This window comes from Triticum aestivum, chromosome 2B (genome assembly GCF_018294505.1).
Source record: "Triticum aestivum cultivar Chinese Spring chromosome 2B, IWGSC CS RefSeq v2.1, whole genome shotgun sequence".
Taxonomy (NCBI): Eukaryota; Viridiplantae; Streptophyta; class Magnoliopsida; order Poales; family Poaceae; genus Triticum; species Triticum aestivum.
The window spans coordinates 215,649,928-215,668,516 of NC_057798.1; the positions used below are offsets into that span (position 1 = coordinate 215,649,928).

At 49.1% G+C, this 18,589-nt stretch overlaps 1 protein-coding gene across 1 annotated transcript; it reads right to left on the minus strand.

The window, feature by feature from the left end:
• Positions 1-13,163: 13,163 nt before the first annotated feature.
• LOC123044423 (polyol transporter 5) lies at positions 13,164-15,479 on the minus strand. Its single transcript, XM_044467159.1, has 2 exons — positions 15,227-15,479; positions 13,164-15,117 (listed from the first exon to the last, which is right to left on the minus strand). The coding sequence occupies exons 1-2, from the start codon at positions 15,336-15,338 to the stop codon at positions 13,682-13,684; spliced, it is 1,548 nt and encodes a 515-aa protein (XP_044323094.1). The 5' UTR covers positions 15,339-15,479; the 3' UTR covers positions 13,164-13,681.
• Positions 15,480-18,589: the final 3,110 nt, after the last annotated feature.

The following is an 18,589-nucleotide window of genomic DNA, read 5'->3' on the forward strand; positions in this document are numbered from 1 at the left end:
AATATTTTGGTTGGGACCAGAAACCTTTGCCAAAATTATCAAACATTTAAGAAGAGCATTTTGGAACAATGAATGAGATTTTAGGGTTTTTGCCCTTCTTTTATTTAGGGTTTTGAGGCTTCCAAATTTCCCCGGTTCAAGTTCAAAAATTTAAACATGATGCAAACACTAGGCAGCACCAGAAGCTAGGGATGTGACAACTCACCCCCACTAAACAAGAATCTTGTCCCGAGATTCAAGACGCGAGGTAAGAAGACAAAGGGGACACTAACTAACACAAACTTCATGATCCAACTGCCTTCTCGAGGTTGTTGGTTGTCCGGCTCAAATTGAACTTGATGTCTTGCCTTCGAAATCTCCATCCAACATGACGATGACAGAAGGAAACTCTACGGAATCGATCTTCTCAAAGATTGAACAACTCGGGATTAACTCACGAAAGGAAGCATAGCAACATCTCTTGAGCTGAGACATGAAGCACACATCTAGAGGATGGAGTGGAACAAATGACGAGGGTTCACTAGGTAGACAACAATTCCACGCTTAAAAGGGTGGTGAACGGTTGTCAACGTAGCGAGGAGTTGAGTTTCCATGATGCCACAGCGGGACATCCTGGAGGAGGGTGATTCGTAGAGTATTACCTTAAGTGGCAAAAAGAATTACCTTTGATTCAGATATCATCGAAAATATTTTATACCAACCTAAGGCAATTCTCGAGCGACCATTTGGAGGGGTTCGGTAGAATGGCATACCCGGGTTAAAATGGATGATGTGGATTACCTTGTTGAAAACAACACAAGGGGTGATTTTAGTAACTAGGGAGAAACTCAACAGTAGAGAGTAAGTCCACTGTTTAAAAGGTTATAGCATCACCGAGGAAACTGAGAGCAATTCCAGTTAGTGTCGATGATAACACCTAGCGCTTGTGCGTGCTCTCAAGAACTTGAGCATTTCCATATTCATCAGGGTTTACCAATCTCCGTGTCAAGGATCCTGGCAACACAACATACTACCATGATGGATAGTGTTGGACGATGCAGATGCATAGGAAGATAACAGCTTCTCAGATTTCACCTTAGCGAGGCCAAGGAAACAAAATCTGGATGATCGACCGAGAGACATTTAGCACTCCGCTTCTAATGTTCTCCTTGATGTGCTAGCGTAATCCATAAATAATTATGGTTTGATATCTAGAACATCAAGTAAAAGGTCGGACTTCGGGAACACAAAAATCCACAAGGAACGACTAGGGAGTAGATCCTACGAAATCCTTATGGGGAGGTGGCCAACTTCCTCAATCAAGATATTATAATAACAGGTCTTCTGGCTGGGTGTGTTGGCCACGACATCCACTTTACCGGTTTCTGAGGGACCGATATTATAGTTCTTGGAAAATGTTCCAAACCATCATATCTGCCTGAGATTCAGATCTGGTTGGTGTCAGGATATTCCAGACTCATCGAGTCTAGGAAGAAAAACGAAAGTTTGCAACACAAATCGACGAGATGATGTTGCGAGATTCTCGAGGAATGAACTATGATAGCTAGCTCCAAAAACACGAGCCGGTTCTGCTACAACATGTGAACACGTTGTCCCAGACAAGCATGACCACAAAGTAGTCTTATAATTAAACACTACCGAGTTCAGGTGGGGAACCATCATCGAGGACATCGAAGTCCTTGCATAAGGTATACTCTTAAGAAGGAACTTCTTCTCCTTGAACAAATCAATCGGTGGCTTGGTGTGCTCGGGACACATATGGAATGAAGGTTGCAAGTCTCCAGACCACAGAATACTTCGCACGTATGCATGACTGATTTGGGATGATTCCAAAGGAAACAACATTGACTTTCTCGAATCCACAGCGGCAACTTGCATCAAATGCACATGAACTGGAGGAAGTCACTTCTTACATCCGAACATATGCTTCATGAACTAGCATGAAGAGATGCTTTCAAAAGTTTCCAACACTAGCTTAATGTTCAACAAAATCATGGAGGAGATAAGGATGTTGTCAATGGGCTCAACAACAACTCATCAGAATTTCCATATCACTGGAATTCCACCATCATGTGAACACGATGGTAGCATTGGTCAGACCAAAGATGTAATGGTGTATGCTCGAGGGATTAACCACAAGTAAGACAACATTACGACCATCGTTGGTACTGATTTGATTTGACGATAGCCCACACTCAAATCAAAGGATTGATAAGACAATAGGTCCAGCAACTGATCACAGGGACCAATCGATGAAGATATCATCTTTCTTCAACACACACTACACAAGAATATCCCTTTGGAACGAACTAAGTCAGGCAAGCTTTTATCTTCCAACTCTCCAAGTTGTTGTCTAGCTTAACCAACTAGCTCAGGGATATCTAACACCGATTCTTGGAGAGAGGGTGGTTCACAAGAAACCAACTTGATCACGAGCTCAACATAACAGTCAGGGGACAACCTGGTAATACTTCCGAGAAGATATTCGGAAAATCACGAACCACCGATATATTACTAAGATCGAGAACAATCTTGCTTTTCAGGGCAAGACGATATGATCAAATGAGCGAGGACTTGACAAAATCCTAACTCATCAATCGAAATGTGCACCAGGAAGATGGACAAGGTAGCACGATCAATCTTAGAATGATGATTCAAGAACCAACATGTTAAGAATGAGGTTATTGTCCATTTAACTACCAAGCAACAAGGTTGCTAGGAGTATTGATTTCACACATCATGATTCACTTGTCGACATTCCGGTTATAACAACACGGGAACCGAGAAATGAATAATGATGGAGAGAAGTATCACTGCACCAAGAATTCATAGGATGGTGTGCAATTCCCATGATAATCTTAATATAAAGATGGTAACACTCCAGGGTGGAACAGAACAAAAACTGGATTAGTATTTTGATCTGTGGAGTACAACTGCTAGGACCCAATCCTGGGTATGGATGAGGTACTGGAGTTTGTTTCTCCTAGTCATTCTGGAATAGAATGGCTTGACGGACCACAGGAGTAATAGGCATCGATGAATGAACGCACGCATACTCTTGACTATCAAATGATAGACAGGGGTCAGAATACAACTAAGAGGGACAACTCAAAGAACATATAATTTTCTGAGTTGTGGACGCATGGATTAGAATGTCGAACGAGTTCAACAAGTTTCTTCCGGGTAATCCATGCAGAGAGGTAGAACTGGCAGATTCACAATATAGAATGGAGAACTCATCAAGAGTACTCTGGTTGTGATCTTTTGGTTCAAAATAACTCCTGCCAAGAATGGTTCATGGTATTTGGAAGAATGATATACCACGGACCTCGAGGACTATCGCAAAGGTTACTAATATCCTAAAGGAACTAGCAAACACTATCAACATGAAGTAAGTAGAATGAATCTCGGGTTCAAAACCCAGGAATAGAATACCTACTACTAAGTAGCATCACGGAATGCTTTCGAGAATAAAGGCCAGAATCATCACACTGGGACACAAATCATGGCTAGCTTACTAGGTGACTCCCTAAAACTCCTAGGGTCATAATAGTAGCTCCAACATATATACCGAGGCAACAGAGTACCTCAACCGGCGATTAGTGTGCTTATTCTGACCAAACGGACACTAAAATAGAGGGAAAGGATTTTGCAATTGCATTAGATTATTTAGAAACCTGGGATGACTCGGACAGCATAACGGCTGTAAAGGCTCAGAAAAGATTTGAGACATGCTACAAAAATGGTGGCATAACCACTCAGAGGCACAATATCAAGGTTTGGAGATCAACAGTTAACATACAGAAGTAGTAGGAACTGAACTGAGACTTAAATCCAACAATAATATGAGTTTACGGATTAGTAACACGTGATCCTGATAGAAGAGGAGAAGCCTAGTGCCTTAACCCCGTAGGAAAGATAAGATGACTCGGATCAGAAGGGCATAAGGTATAAGGAGTAAAAAGAGCCTTACGTTCCATCCCACAATCAATTCCCTTATATAACTAAAGAATTTCTAGACTCAACTTCGACCAGATTGGCTTGGTAATCCTACAGGCAGTCAAGCTCTGATACCAACACTGTCAGGACCCCGACTCAATGCCACATCGATCTAGCATGTAACACCTCATATCACTTTGCGGCCTCACGCACGGTATTCCCACGGGTGTCGCCTTACCTTTGCCCGGGACCGTTTGCGCCTTTTGGCACACGTATATGATAGTGTCGCTAGCATCCATATGATAAGGAGCCCGGGCTGACATGGCTAGTCGTGAACCCAAAGTGGCACTAACTTACAGGGACAGGCATCCATGACCCAGCATCGAACGTGTCGGTCATCAGCGAGTGGATCCAGGATGTAGCACTGGGCTAGCAGGACTCCGGTAAACCGGGCTGTAGCGGGCTAACAGGACTCCGGTATTCATCGCGTGACATTTCCCCGGAGGGACAGACACAGGAACAAAGAAGGACACATGCCGGCCAGCCTAAGTGTTCCGGAGCAGTAGCAAGCTACCATGGCTCAGTGGAAACACTAGGAGACATTTCCCGGTAAGAGAGGCTACTAAGGATAAACAACTAGATAGTCAGATCCCACACATACCAAGCATTTCAATAATATACACACAATATGCTCGATATGTGCAAATATAACATGGTATCACAACATGACTCTACAACTCAAGTATTATTCAATAGGCTCCGAGGAGCGACAAATTACAAACATGGGTCCTACGACCCAACATTCAGAGCATACAAGTCAAAACACAAGCGGAAGCTATCATGTCTGAGTACAGACATCTATAAATGGAAAAGGCTGAGAAGCCTGACTATCTACCAAATCCTGCCGAGGCACAAGATCGTAGCTGAGGTAACAAGCTAAACGTCGAAGTCCACGCGGTACTACTAGCGAGACTGAAGTCTCTCTGCAAAAACATAAATTAAGCAACGTGAGTACAAATGTACTCAGCAAGACTTACATCAGATCTATCTACATATGCATCATTATCAACAAGGGGGTGGTGGGGTTTAACTGCAGCAAGCCAGCTTTGACTCGGTGGCTAACCTGAACTACGACTGCAAGTAATTCTTTTGGGGTGGCGCACACGAGTCCATATATTCACCATATCAATACACCACTATGGAACCGCTCCCGTCTCCCTACGAGAACGCCATCCATAGCACTCACGCTTATCTTGCGTATTTTAGAGTATCCACTTTCACTTGTCTATGAACTATGCAAGGGGTCCAAGTTTCCATATCCAAGGAATCCGGCTATTCGAATAGATAATGATAATCCTGCAGGGGTGTACTTCTTCACACACGCTCCCGCCACTTATCGCCCTGTACACGTCATGTACCTCGGCAACCTTCAAGCGGAAGCTGGGCGAGGGAGTCGGCCACGACCTGACTAACCAAACAAGTCTCTCGTCCAGGTTTATCGCCTATTCGGGTTCCATCCGCAAGGAGATCCGGTCGGGGTGTCGCTCACGGCCCCAAACGATGTGAGCAGGGTTCCCAAGCCCACCATCCGGGTGCCACTTGGTACACCGTGCCACTGTGCCTAGTCTGTCCCAAGCCCACCTGTACCGGGTGCCACTTGGTAGACTACTAACACTACCTACAAACACCAGAAACTAGTTGCAACTCCTGGACAGAGATCATGTTGATTAATAAGTCGAGAGGGGTCGAGTTACCGGAACCCAATGTGTGGTAGTAACTCGTCATGGATCACAAACACAGAACTCAGTTCCTGAAGACGGCTGCAATGAGACAACCCACCATGTACTCCTACATGGCCTCTCACCGCTACCTTTACCAAATCGTGTTCACACACTTAGCTCTCAACGGTAGGACATGTTCACACACCTCTGATTCATCCCCGATGAATCAGACCTGACTCAACTCTAAGCAGTAGCAGGCATGACAAACAAGCATGAATGAGTAGGCACAACATGGCTCAAACAACTCCTACTCATGCTAGTGGGTTTCATCTATTTACTGTGGCAATGACAGGTCATGCAGAGGATAAAGGGGTTCAACTACCGCAGCAAGTAACAGTTGAATCGGTGTTGTCCTAATGCAGTAAAAGAGAGCAGGAGCGAGAGAGTGGGATTGTATCGGAATGAACAAGGGGGTTTTGCTTGCCTGGCACTTCTGAAGATAACATTGAGTCTTCATCAGTGTCAACGATCACATCGTCGGACCACGTCTATCAAGGGGGAACAACACCGGCAAACACAGAAGAAACACGATCAATGCAATGCACAATATGATGCATGCTATGACATGGCAATATGAATGTGTTTTGAGCTAATGCATCTAGCTATGATTTAAATGAAGTTGGTTTGAATACATGATTCAAACTCCAACTCCATATATGATTATTTAAATGCCCTTTATTTGTTTTGTCCAAAACAGAGGACAAACATTGTTCAAACATGCATGAAAATGGTACAGATGGATTCCTTGAATTTTTCTGATAATTTTTCATATATAAATTATTTCATTCTGACTTACGGTTGATTTTCTATGACTTATTGAAGTTTTAGCTATTTTCTGGAATTTCCTGATTATTTAAAAAATAAACTAAATTCCAGAAAAGGAATATTGCATCAGCATGGCATCATGCTGACCTCAGCAGAGTCAACAGGGCTGCCTCGGGTCAAACCTGACCAGTGGGGTCCACTGGTCAGTGACTGGGGCTGGTTAGTGCCGCTGACGTGTGGGCCCAGTCAACGGCCACGTCAGCGCGGTCAAAACTGACGCGTGGGGCCACTACAATTAGATTAAACCTAATCTATTTTAGTTAGCCGGTTAGTTAGGCGGTGGGGCCCGGCTGTCTGTGACACGGTGCGGTGATTAGTGGCTAATTAAACCAACCACGTCAGCAAGTGACGCCGGCGACGACGGCGTCGGCGAGACCTCGCCGGAGTTGCTCGGGACGGCGCTACAACCCGCGGCTGGTCGCGCTGAGGGCACCAAGAGGGAGCCCGTGCTCCCGCGCATCTAGGGCCGCACGCAGCTGGGCACAGGGAGGCCGGGGTCGATGGCGGCGACCACTTAGGCGGCGGCCGGAGCTACGGCAACAACGGGTTAGGCGATGCAGGGCGCCAGGGGAGGCGTTGGTGAGTGCTATGTGCTCCTGGGACTGTGGTGAGCACGACGGTGGGCTCGAGAACGAGCTGCGGTGGCTGTGGCCACGGCCACGCCATGGCCGGCGGCGAGAAGCTCTCGGCCGCGGTGGGAGATGGGGCTAGGGGGCGAGAACGGAGGGGGCGAGCACAGGAGAAGCAGCAGGGGCTCACAGCGGATCCATTCGAGGTGGAGACGAGGCCGGGGGGGCGTCGGAGGCAGCACAGGGTCGCCGGAGATTCGGGCGGCCGAAGGTATAAGACGACGATGGCGGCGACGTTGCAGGGTGCCTGAGGATGCGTGGCTCATCTGGGATGACGTGGACGACGAGGCGGAGCCGACGAGCACGACGGTTGCTCGAGGGACGGCCGGTGAGCGCGGTGGCGGTGTGGGGCGGCGACAGAGGCGTTCGGGCGCGAGAGGGGAAAAAAGCAGAGAAGGGGGAAAGGGTCGGGGGAGAGTGAGAGAGAGCCAGGGGGTCCAGGGGGTCGCGCTGGCGTCGTCTAGGCGTGACGAGGGGGAGCCAGGCAGGCTAGGAGGGAGGAGGTGGCCGGGGCGCGTGCGTGCGCGCGTCGGCCGCACGCGCGTCCTCCTGGCAGAGGAGGAAGGCGACAGGGGGGGAAGCGGCTGTGGGCTGGGCCGTGCTGGGCCGGTTGGTGGCGCCAGGTAAGGCCAGGTAAGTGGCCAGGTATGTGCTCTGTTTTATTTTCTGTTTGTTTTATTTTTTTAAATTTATTTTGCCACTGTTTTGAATTTAAAATAATTCAAACAATGCCAAAAACTCCTCTGAATATTTTTATTTTGCTAGATGGACTTTTCCAAAAGCTCAAAAAATATTTCAGGGGTATTTGAAATTATATTCTAGTTATATGAATATAATTCAAATTCAAATAGCTAATGATTTAAATTCAAAGTCCCAAGATTAAGTCCTTAAAAATGTTCAATATTTTGGTTGTGACCAGAACCCTTTGCCAAAATTATCAAACATTTAAGAAGAGCATTTTGGAACAATGAATGAGATTTTAGGGTTTTTGCCCTTCTTTTATTTAGGGTTTTGAGGCTTCCAAATTTCCCCAGTTCAAGTTCAAAAATTTAAACATGATGCAAACACTAGGCAGCACCAGAAGCTAGGGATGTGACAGTGGAATTTCAATGAGATTTGAATCAAAGGTGATTAAGCACTGTTTGGAAAAATGATTAGCTTAATCACAGTGGGTTACTGTAGCATGACACTGGGGGTGTTACACTAACGCAAGCTCAAGAGGTAGAAATTGGCCGCGGCTCGGCTTGCTGGAATCTTTGGTACGGTCCGCTTTATACCTCTCCTAAGATGATAGAAGGAGGAGGAAAATGACGATTCTGCTTTATGCTTAGGCATGAAGTGACGAATATACCTATTTGATGATGGAGCAGGCTCATCGGCGCTCCCGATCCCCTTTCGTTTCATGTGCTCACCACGCGTCAGAGCCGTTTTCCTTTTAACTGCCCGAGCTTGAGTACGGCTCGCGGAGCGCTGTTCCTGTGCAACACAGTCTAGAGCGCAGGGTAAAAGTTATGAGCGGAAGTGTTTCCCTTTTTTAAATGATTTCTGAACACTTACTTGTATAAAGGGATAGAGATCGGGGTAATCGGCCATAACGGCCACCTCCGAGCCATCAATGCTCGCATGGTAATAAACTCCGTCTTCAAATTCTACAAATATATCCGGATTCTCATGAAATCTGGGGTCTTCCTAGCGAGCATGGTCCTCTGGTTGAGGGGGGGGGGGGCAATAGATGTTCTCGACTACCTTCCTCCATGACTGTTTTGAAGCAACCAGAGTATTCAGTTAATGCATAGCAGTAATAAAACAGGTGTTGTATGACTAAACTTACCCAGTTGATGGGGTTGTACATGGAGAAACCTTCTCGGCAATTTAAACAGGCGAAGTCTTCTTCCTCTCCCTTATAAAGATCCACCAGCATGGCAGCCAATGCAGCTTGGTTATCTGGACACTTTCGCGTATAGCGAGACGCGTCGTCCTCCCTGTTGTAGTTCCATAAAGGACCCACTCCGGACTGAAGAGGCTGGATACCACTTTATCGCAATAGCCATGACTTCAACGACGGAGAGTCTGGAGTGGGTCAACAATCTGACGTTGCTGACCGATCTCATCATTTCCGCACTATCCTCTTGTCTGGGGGATTTGGGGCGCCAGCTGAATAGCTTCTTCAAAGGAGCGCTGGAGAACTCGGGAAGCCCACGCCGAACAGGGTCTAGAAGAGGAACATCCTCAATGTAAAACCATTCAGAAGACCATTCATCGGATCCCCTCTTCGGAGTCCTGACTGGGTAACCAGATCCGGCTATGCGCCATACTTCAGCGCCACCCACTTCAAACATAGACCCTCCGCCCTGGTGGCGGGGGCGAGGCAAAAGAACTTTTTCCATAGTTGGAAATGAGCCTCGCAGCCTAAAATAATTCGCAAAGGGCGACAAAACCAGAAATATGCAGAATGGAACCTGGTGTGAGGTTGTGCAGTTGGATCCTATAATATTCCAATAGACCCCTGGGGAAGGGGTGGATCGGAAATCCTACACCCCTCAGAAGGAACGAGATGAAGCACACCCTCTCCCCTTGGCTGGGGTTGGGGAAATTCTCTGCCAATGCACCATCGCCCATAGAAGTTAATCCTGCCCGTACGGAGACTAGATCCGTGGGGGGAAGGTATCCTTGCGTCTGGAGATGGTGGAGCTGAAGATGGGATACAGAACAACTTTGCCAATCCCCCTGTTGAGGGCCATGAGGACGCGAGGAGAAGCCAAGGATACTAGCCATGGTTTGAGCTTTTTTCGTGGTTTTCTCTTGGGGCGATGTAGGATGGCGTTTGGGGATCTAACCTCATTATATAAGCGCCATCCGTGCCTATTAAAAGGGTTAAAATATAAAGGTAACAGACCGTTCGCATTCGCTCAAACGCGTGGAAATCGAGGTGACGACAGGAAGGAATCATAAAGACTGGACACAGAAGCCGATGCCGGACAATCGTCAATCCTAAGTATGGTGGAGAACCCGCCTTGCAAAGCCGAAGACTTATATCCGCATACTACATCATCATTGAAGGCAAGTTCGGGGGCTACTGAGGGAGTCCTGGATTCGGGGGTCCTCAGGTGTCCGGCCCAGGAGTATGGGCCGGGGTGGATGGGCCATACAAGATCAAGCTAAAGATTATCCTCCATGTCTGGATGGTACTTCTCCATACGTAAACTGCAAGATTAGAGTCCGGTTGTTTCCTTCCCTGATGAACCAACCTTGTACAAACCCTAGGCCCCTCCGGTGTGTATATAAACTGGAGGGGTTAGTCCGTAGAGGCTATCCTCATTACCATCATCAGAATATTCATAGGCTAGACATCTAGGGTTTAGCCATTACGATCTTGAGGTAGATCAACTCTTGTAATCTCCATACTCTTTGAATATAATCAAGCAGGAGTAGGTTTTACCTCCTTTAAGAGGGCCCGAACCTGGGTAAACATTGTGTCCCCTGGTCCCCTGTTACCATTGATCCTTAGACGCATAGTTTGGGCCTCCCTACCCGAGATCTGCCGGTTTTGACACCGACACCTGCCTAGAAAGTAGGTCTCAGTCCTCTGTCTGACCCGCCTAGAGAGTGTTGGGCTGGTGGCCTCGCCGACTAGGCGCCATATGATAATCAGGTTTGTAACAATTATTTGGGCCCACTGGCACGCACCAATGACCAATTCTGAATGTGAGTGGCCAACCTCTTATTTATTGTAGAAAAGACAACAAAATGCATCTTATATATCTGATAAATATAAAGGGAAACAATAGTCAATACAATAGAAATATAATAAGACGTAAAACAATCATCAAAAAGTATTTTTTTTTCATTGAAAATCCTATTAATCGTCTTCTCCAGTTGATTTGTACGACCCATTGGAGTTTGAAAATTACATTGAACATGCAACAAGAATAATTACCACTTGCGAAAGCCCACACTATACTAGGATTTGAAGACTGCAATGGCAGTCTGCTAGAAACGAGATCTAGTAATAGTTGAAAAAACATCGGTTGAGGCATGAATGCATGCGGTACAAGCTTGCAATCCTTCACCATCATTCTAGAGGGGTGGACAAACCTGACCATGTTGCAGAATAAAACGAAAGAAGATGCCAAAGTCGTTCCGCCAAATACCAGCCAACTGCTTTCTTTGATTGACGGACGTACTACCAAGATCCAAAGAGAGACAATAGATCTAGCAACACCTACCCTCATAGGCCCTATGTCCGTGTCGGTTTAGACATTGTCGAGGTAGGGGGAGGCTGAAAATAACTTATTCCAACGCGCCATCGCCTTTTACCACCTCACTGATGTTGCTGAGAACTAAATAAAGACCCACTAGAACTTAGGAAAATGAACGGGGCAGGTCCCACTCCTCTCATAGTGGACAATGCCAAACATGGGGGGACTGAGCCAACGACATGGAAAAGCCTTAGGTGTCGGCTAGGATTGAGAAGATAAATCTGCCAAGGTATACATGCAAGTCTTGAATGGGCTGGCCTTTTCATTGCTATAGTGAACTCGTTCAGGCTTTCCACGCGATCAACAAAAAGTGAACATTCCGTAACCACGAGATATATTATTTGTGGCATTATGTGGCAAATTGCCATTGTTTTGCACAGGGCTAGCGACCGATCGAACGTAATTAGGCTGGCCCATTGGTAGATACACAATGTACTAGAAGTTGGGAAGGTTTGTGGCCATCTTGGGAATCTTCTAAAGGGTTCCTGAACCGATTTCCTTTTTTGTGTGTTCTCTTATACTGGCTTTCCGAGTTTCTTTATTTCTTTTTGTTTTTCATGTTTTCGGTTTCTTTTTAAATTCACAATTTAAAAAAATGTTTGGGACTCTACAAAAAAATGTCCATGATTTAAAAATGTTCCCAATTTCAAATTGTTAGCTAATTTGAAAAAATATTTGCATTTTCAAAAGGTGTTCACCAAATTTAAACATGATTGTGTTTTAAAAATGATCATGTTTTCAAACAATCTTCGTAGAATTTCAAAATATGTTTGCGTTTTCAATAAATGTTAACTTCAAAAAAATTCACAGCATCAAAGAATTTCGATTTTTCAAAAAACATTCAGACAATTGAAAATTTGTTCCAAATTAAAAAAATGGGTTTTAAAAAAAATCATGTTTCCAAAAAAATTACAAAATCCAAAATATGTTTGAATTTCAGTTTTTCTTTGAATTTCATGAAAAAATCCCGCTCCCGTAATTTGTTCACAAATTCAAAAAATGTTCCTATTTTTGAAAATGGTAACTTTCAAAAAATGTTCTTGTTTCTGAAATTGTTTAGTATTTCAAAAAATGTTCACGTTATCAAAACGTTCTGAAAATTAAACAATTTTGCGTTTTCATAAAATATTTCATTTTCAAAAGACTGTTAGGAATCAAAAGAAGACAAAACACAGGTTCGCTACAGTGTGTGGTCACTACAGTGCCGTCTCGCAACGATGCGTCGTGGCTGCATGCGATGCTGGCTGCAGTGGGTCGGCCCGCGAAGCTTGTCTTTTGGGCGACGAGCGTCCAATAGGTGCTCCCCGTAACTACTTCCCTTAACATAATAAATCCATCACCAATTAGAAAAAAACATAAATCCATCACAGTTATCGAAAACGAAGTCCGTGCATCATCACATGGCAGTGTCAAATATGACAAAACAAACTACGTAAGTTATCGTTGCACATGCATCGCCGCGAACATGCAAAAACTTAAAAAAGATCAAATAATCTACTATAATCACTGCGCTGCACACTAGGCCTGTTTTGACTAGCTGGATACGCTCAACCCGTCAAGCGCTATACCAGTAAAAAACTTGGTACAAGACCAGGACCAGCTGGTTGCTTACGTTTCTTTCAAGATTTCAAGATTCCGGTTCCCGTGATCAAGCCGATCAACTTCAATATTCGCTGCGGTGGCCAACCGCTACCATCTTGTAACGAGGACACATGAATATATGCATAATGTAACCATGGCGTGCTGCCTGAAAGTACGTACTCCAAGTCTTTACAATACACTTACTTAATATATTTTTCTTACACATTTTCCGTGGCTCGCTTGACTCACTCGATCGGCAGGTAGATTCCTCGAACCACCGCCAGTTTTTCTCTCCTAACCAAAGCTCGCGTGCACTTGACCCATGCAGCGCGACTATGAGACAAACGCCACGGAAGTAGCTACACGGTACACCTCTACACTCTACTACAGTAGTTTAGTCCGGCGGCGATTGGCCTTGGCATTGGCACTGCCGGATTGCTCACGACCTACCCGGACAAAACCAAAGCGCGAAACATTAAACTTAGCACATTTAAGAAGCCATTAACGTCTCGATCGAGCTGGAGCTTGCCGTCGCTCTCCGGCAGCACCGGCCGGATCAGCGAATCTTCCCACGCTACTTCGTCATCTATGTGGCAGAGTGGCAGCTAGCTAGCCGAGACGGACGGATACAGCGCAAGTCTTCGCATCGCGATCTGCCAACTTGCGGTCAGTTGGTGGCGGCCATTTCCACCTTCTTCTCCTTCCCGGCGCCGTCGTCGGCTTCCGCGGCGCCCTGCTTGTGCGTTGCCGTGGTGCCGAACAGCGAGCTCATGTCCTCCAACGTGCGGCCTCGGGTCTCCGGCAGGTAGGCGAAGAAGAACACCCACGCGAACGAGGCGATGCCGGCGAAGAGGAAGAAGGCGCCGCCGATTGTCATGGCCTTGGACAGCGAAATGAAGGTCATGGAGATCACGCCGCTGGTCAGGCGGTTGACGGCCACGCCGAGGGAGCAGCCCAGCGCGCGCACGTGCAGCGGGAAGATCTCCGAGCTGTACACCCACGTGATGGGGCCGAGGCCGATGGAGAAGAAGGCCACGTAGGCCATGATGCAGAAGATGCACAGGACGATGGCCCAGGTGATCTTCTCGTCCGGGTGGCGGCTGATGACGGTGAGCCCCGTCGCGAGGCCCACTAGGGAGACGATCATGCCTCCCGTGCTGCTCAGCAGCAGCGGCCGACGGCCGATGCGGTCGAGGAGGAAGGTGGCCACCAGGATGAAGACCGTCTTGGTGGCCCCGACCGCCACGGTGGTGCCGAGGAGACGGTTGTCGCCCGTGATGCCGGCGCTCTTGAAAACTCGCGGGCTGTAGAGCACGACGGCATCGATGCCCGAAGACTGCTGGAAGAAGTGGATGCCGACTCCCGCGATGAGGATGTGGCGCATGGCTTTGGTCGGGGACAGGATGAGGTCCTTCCACACGCGCTTCTCCTCGCTGCTTCCTTTGTTTTTGGGCACGGTGACCACGTCGCCGTCAAGGTCCAGAGGGATGCCGGCGGCAGTCTTGATGTCGGCGAGGCGCTCGGCGGCCTCCTCCGGCGTGTCGGAAGTCTTGGCAAGAACAACCTTAGCGTCCGCGAGACGGCCCTTCATGACGAGCCACCGGGGAGACTCGGGCATGCCGAGCACCATGAAGGCGAGCAGGACGGACGGCACCGCGCCTATGCCGAGCATGATGCGCCAGCCGAGGCGGAGGGAGAGGCGGGCGAAGGCGAAGTTGGAGACATATCCGAGAAGGATGCCGAAGTTGATGAACACCTCCGGGAAGGAGGTGAGGAAGCCACGGGCAGACGCGGGGGACACCTCGGCCGTGTACACGGGCGCGATCATGAGAGCGTACCCCACGCCGATGCCGGCCACGAAGCGGCCGAACATGAGCATGGCGTAGTTGACGGAGAGGCCCATGATGAGGGCGCCCGCGAAGAAGATGACGGCGGCGAAGACGATGGTGAAGCGCCGGCCGATCCAGTCGGACGTCCGCCCCGCCGCGAAGGAGCCAATGAGCGAGTACACGTTGAGGATGCCCATGAGGATCTCCAGCTGGGTGTCGTTGATCTTCAGGTCCTTCTGGATGTACAGCGATGCTCCGCTCATCACACCGATGTCTGCAGACCCAAACAAACAGTGTTCAGCCCATGCAAAGCACGAACGTACGTACTAGTATATGCAACAGATCCAGCGAAATGGTCTGTGCGCAAGAACATTAGGGCGTACCGTAACCGAGGAGGATGGAGGTCATGGAGGCGAGGATGGCGCAGGCGAAGGCGAACCTCACGTTGCCCTTCTTCTTGGGCCCGACGGCCGCCGGGAGCGCGGCGCGGTCCATCGTCGACGACGCCCCTCTGCTCGCTGCCTGAGGATTATGCCGACGAGGTCCTCCTTGTGTATAGTTTAGTGGTGCTCGAGAGCTGGTTTCTATGTGCCAGTGGAGTGTTGCATTGCCGGGGAGGGACGCATTTATAGGCACAAGTTGCATTGACAGAAGGAGGGGGCTTCAGCTCAGCTCAGACACAAGAGCAGAAGCTGGAATAGTATACGTAGGCGTGGGCCCGCTTCGCAGCAACTGGCATGTGGGCCCACAGTGATGACCAATCGTGCCGTTGAATAATCAGTTGTCACCGGTGGTGTAGCTATCTCCTCTCTTGCAAAATACGCACGTCTCGCTGCCACAGTCCCATAGGCGATGCCAGATTAATCTGCCGCACGACCACTTGGGTCTTCGCCTCGTTGGACCGGCGTTCCTGGAGTTGTTGGACGTGGTTATCACCAGATCACCTCCGGGCGCCGATATGGCTGAAATGCTGCATCATCTCTTTCCTGACTATCTGAATTTGGTACAAGTAATAATAAAGAATGGGATTAGGGGATCATTCATCAATCTGCATGATTTTCTCAACCCAAAAGGGAAAAAGAGAAGAAAGATCTGCGTGCTTTCTCACTAGAGTACGTGGCAGCATCCCCTTTGGATTAGGGTCCAATAGAAGGTGAAAAGGCCTCCCTCGAAAGGGAACCGTACAAAGACTTGTAGCGCCACTCACCACTCATGCATGCATGCATTTCATACGCAGTATTGCTGTCCTTTTGAGTTTCGAGCATTAGACATGTGCTCCCTTCGATTCCAAAATGATTTAAGTCTTAGGTTTGTCCTAAGCCAAATGTACTTATGTTTGCTCGATATTATAGACATACTACCCTCTATCACACCGATAGGATTACGATCAGGTGGGTGGGGCCCCTTCCTCCTTCTTCTCCAATCACAATAATCCATCTGGCAGTGTACGTAAAGCAGGTAACTATGTTTATGGTGGTCTCGGTGGTTGGCATGAGGCAGCAGGCAGATCTTGCGGCGGCGGCTGCCGCCATTGTGCAAGAGTTCAACCTGGAGCCGCTGGACATGTCGATTAGGGAGTTCTTTCCGGAGGATTTTTTGGTACTCTGTCGTTCGGTGGAAATCAGGAACATGTTGATCAGGAGGGGGAGGGTTGGCACGCCGCAGTTCGACCTCCTGCTGAAGCCGTGGTCTCGCCGGGCTCGAGCGACGGCAATCTCTATGCCTTTCCTCGTCCCGCTGGCCCTGCGAGGTGTGCCGGCGAACGCGTGGACTAGGAGGATGGCGGACACTCTGCTTCATGGCCTGGGCATTGTGGTCAAGGTGGCGGCATCTACGGAGGCGAGGAACGACATGTCCGGCTTTCGGGTTTGGCTGCGGACGGATGATCCGGCGAGAATCCCTTCCCGTCGCATTCTTGTCGTGGAGGAGCCGAGCAGGAGGAGTGCCCGGGCCCTGAATGTGAGCAATGAGGCGATGCACTGTGGTATCCCGTCTCCATTATCCAGGAGGAGGGCGACGTCAGGTTGGGGCCGCATGTCGGTGCGCCGCCGCCGCCCTCAGTTGGAGATGGCCGCGGTGGGCCTGGTTCGGGTGGTGCGCGTGGAGGCCGTGGGCCTGCATCTGCGGCTGGGCAGGAGCGGGTGTTACCTTCATCCGATGGCTCGCCGGCGGCGGCCGCTTCGGCGGGTTCGGCGCCAGTTCAGGGGCGTCAACGGCAGGTTCAAACTGGTCTTCCAGACGGTCAACAAAGGCAGGAATGTGGTGGACCAGGGGTGGATGACTGGGCCTGCGTCATCATGGGGCCAGGCGATTCGGAGATCAGCTTGGTTGGCTCGGTTCGGCCGTTGGAGGCTGACCCGGAGGGAGGAGGAGTTGGTAGCTGGGACCCACCCTCTGCGAAAAGCGTTGTGCGAGGGGTCCGGTAGGACCGACGGTGCAGTCTGGCTCTCTGCTGGCCGGCAGTGGTGGGGTTCCAGGGGTGGCATGTGTGTCTCTGCAGGCCGACAGCAGTGGGCAAAGCGCCCTGCAGCCAATGGATGGGCAGGATCCCCCCGCCTCGCCCGGGACTTCGCGGGTCGTCCGGTTCGGGCTGTGGGCCATTCCCCTGCAGGAGGAGGATGCGACAAGCGCACAGGCTGGTAACAGGATACTCGCGCGGACCGAGGAGGATATCGGTGGTTCGGTCAGTTCATGATTGGTGGGATCGTGGGCCAAGGAATCCGATGCGAGTGGGCCCGTGGTGCATGCTGATGGGACGTGCCCATGCACGCAAAGTGGTAGGGAGGGCTGGTTCTCGGTGAGTTTATCCGATCAGGCTGCTTCGCCAGCGGTGTCTTTGGACGCGGCAATTCCTCCCCGGACCCAGCCCTCGCCCCAGGAGCAGGTGGCCCTAATTTTCTCGGAGCCGAGGCAAGCTCTATCTCCGTTGCTGTCGCAACCCATGACCAGGGCTCCTCCTCAGAAAATAAGGAAGCCTAGGCAAAAGCGGCCGCCGGTTTCCTCCCCGCGGAGGAGCGTGAGGCTTGCCAAGGGAGGACGTGGATCAAAAGCAACCAAACAACAGGCGGTGCTTATCAGGAAGCTGTGTCTCGCGCATGAAGGGGACCAAATCACGGATAAGGCTCTGCAGGCCTACGTGGATCTATTCGACAAGCCTCTGGTGGAGAGCCACGTCAAGGCTATTCTAGCTTTGTTCTGTTGGGACTCGTCGGCGCTTCCGTTGGTCGGGGAAGACGTCGAGGTGGTAAGGGGTGCGTAGGGTTACGGCGCACCTAGGTGGTAGTGGTGGGTCCTCGTTATGGCTACACAACCCCCAAAATTGATAGTGTGGAATGTGCGTGGGCTTAATTCCCCGACACGTCGTAGCTTGGTCTTTCAGGTAATTGAGGCAGCTCGTGCTAGCATTGTGTGCCTTCAAGAAACCAAGATGGAGATCATAACGAACAAACTTGTTAAGCAATGCCTGGGTAATAGATTTGAGGATTTTTATTATGTGCCAGCTATCGGCACGCGTGGGGGTATCCTTCTGGCTTGGGATAGATTGGTAGTCTCGGCCTCTAATAGGCATGTTACGGAAAACACACTCACGACCCTTGTCAAGCAAGATGGAGAGGCCATGTGGTGGTTGACGGGAGTATACGGGCCACAAAGTGATGTGGAGAATGTGGAGTTTCTTCAAGAGCTGAGAGAGGTGCGCGACCTTCAGGTGTGACCATCGACAGTCGTGGGGGATTTCAACCTTTTGG

What these genes read in the sequence shown, in the direction of transcription:
- LOC123044423 (XM_044467159.1), bottom strand. Translation starts at nt 15,338, where the DNA reads ATGGACCGCGCCGCGCTCCCGGCGGCCGTCGGGCCCAAGAAGAAGGGC. An exon ending in CTCCATCCTCCTCGGTTACG is followed by an intron (nt 15,118 to 15,226) that starts GTACGCCCTAAT and finishes TTGGGTCTGCAG; the next exon opens with ACATCGGTGTGATGAGCGGA.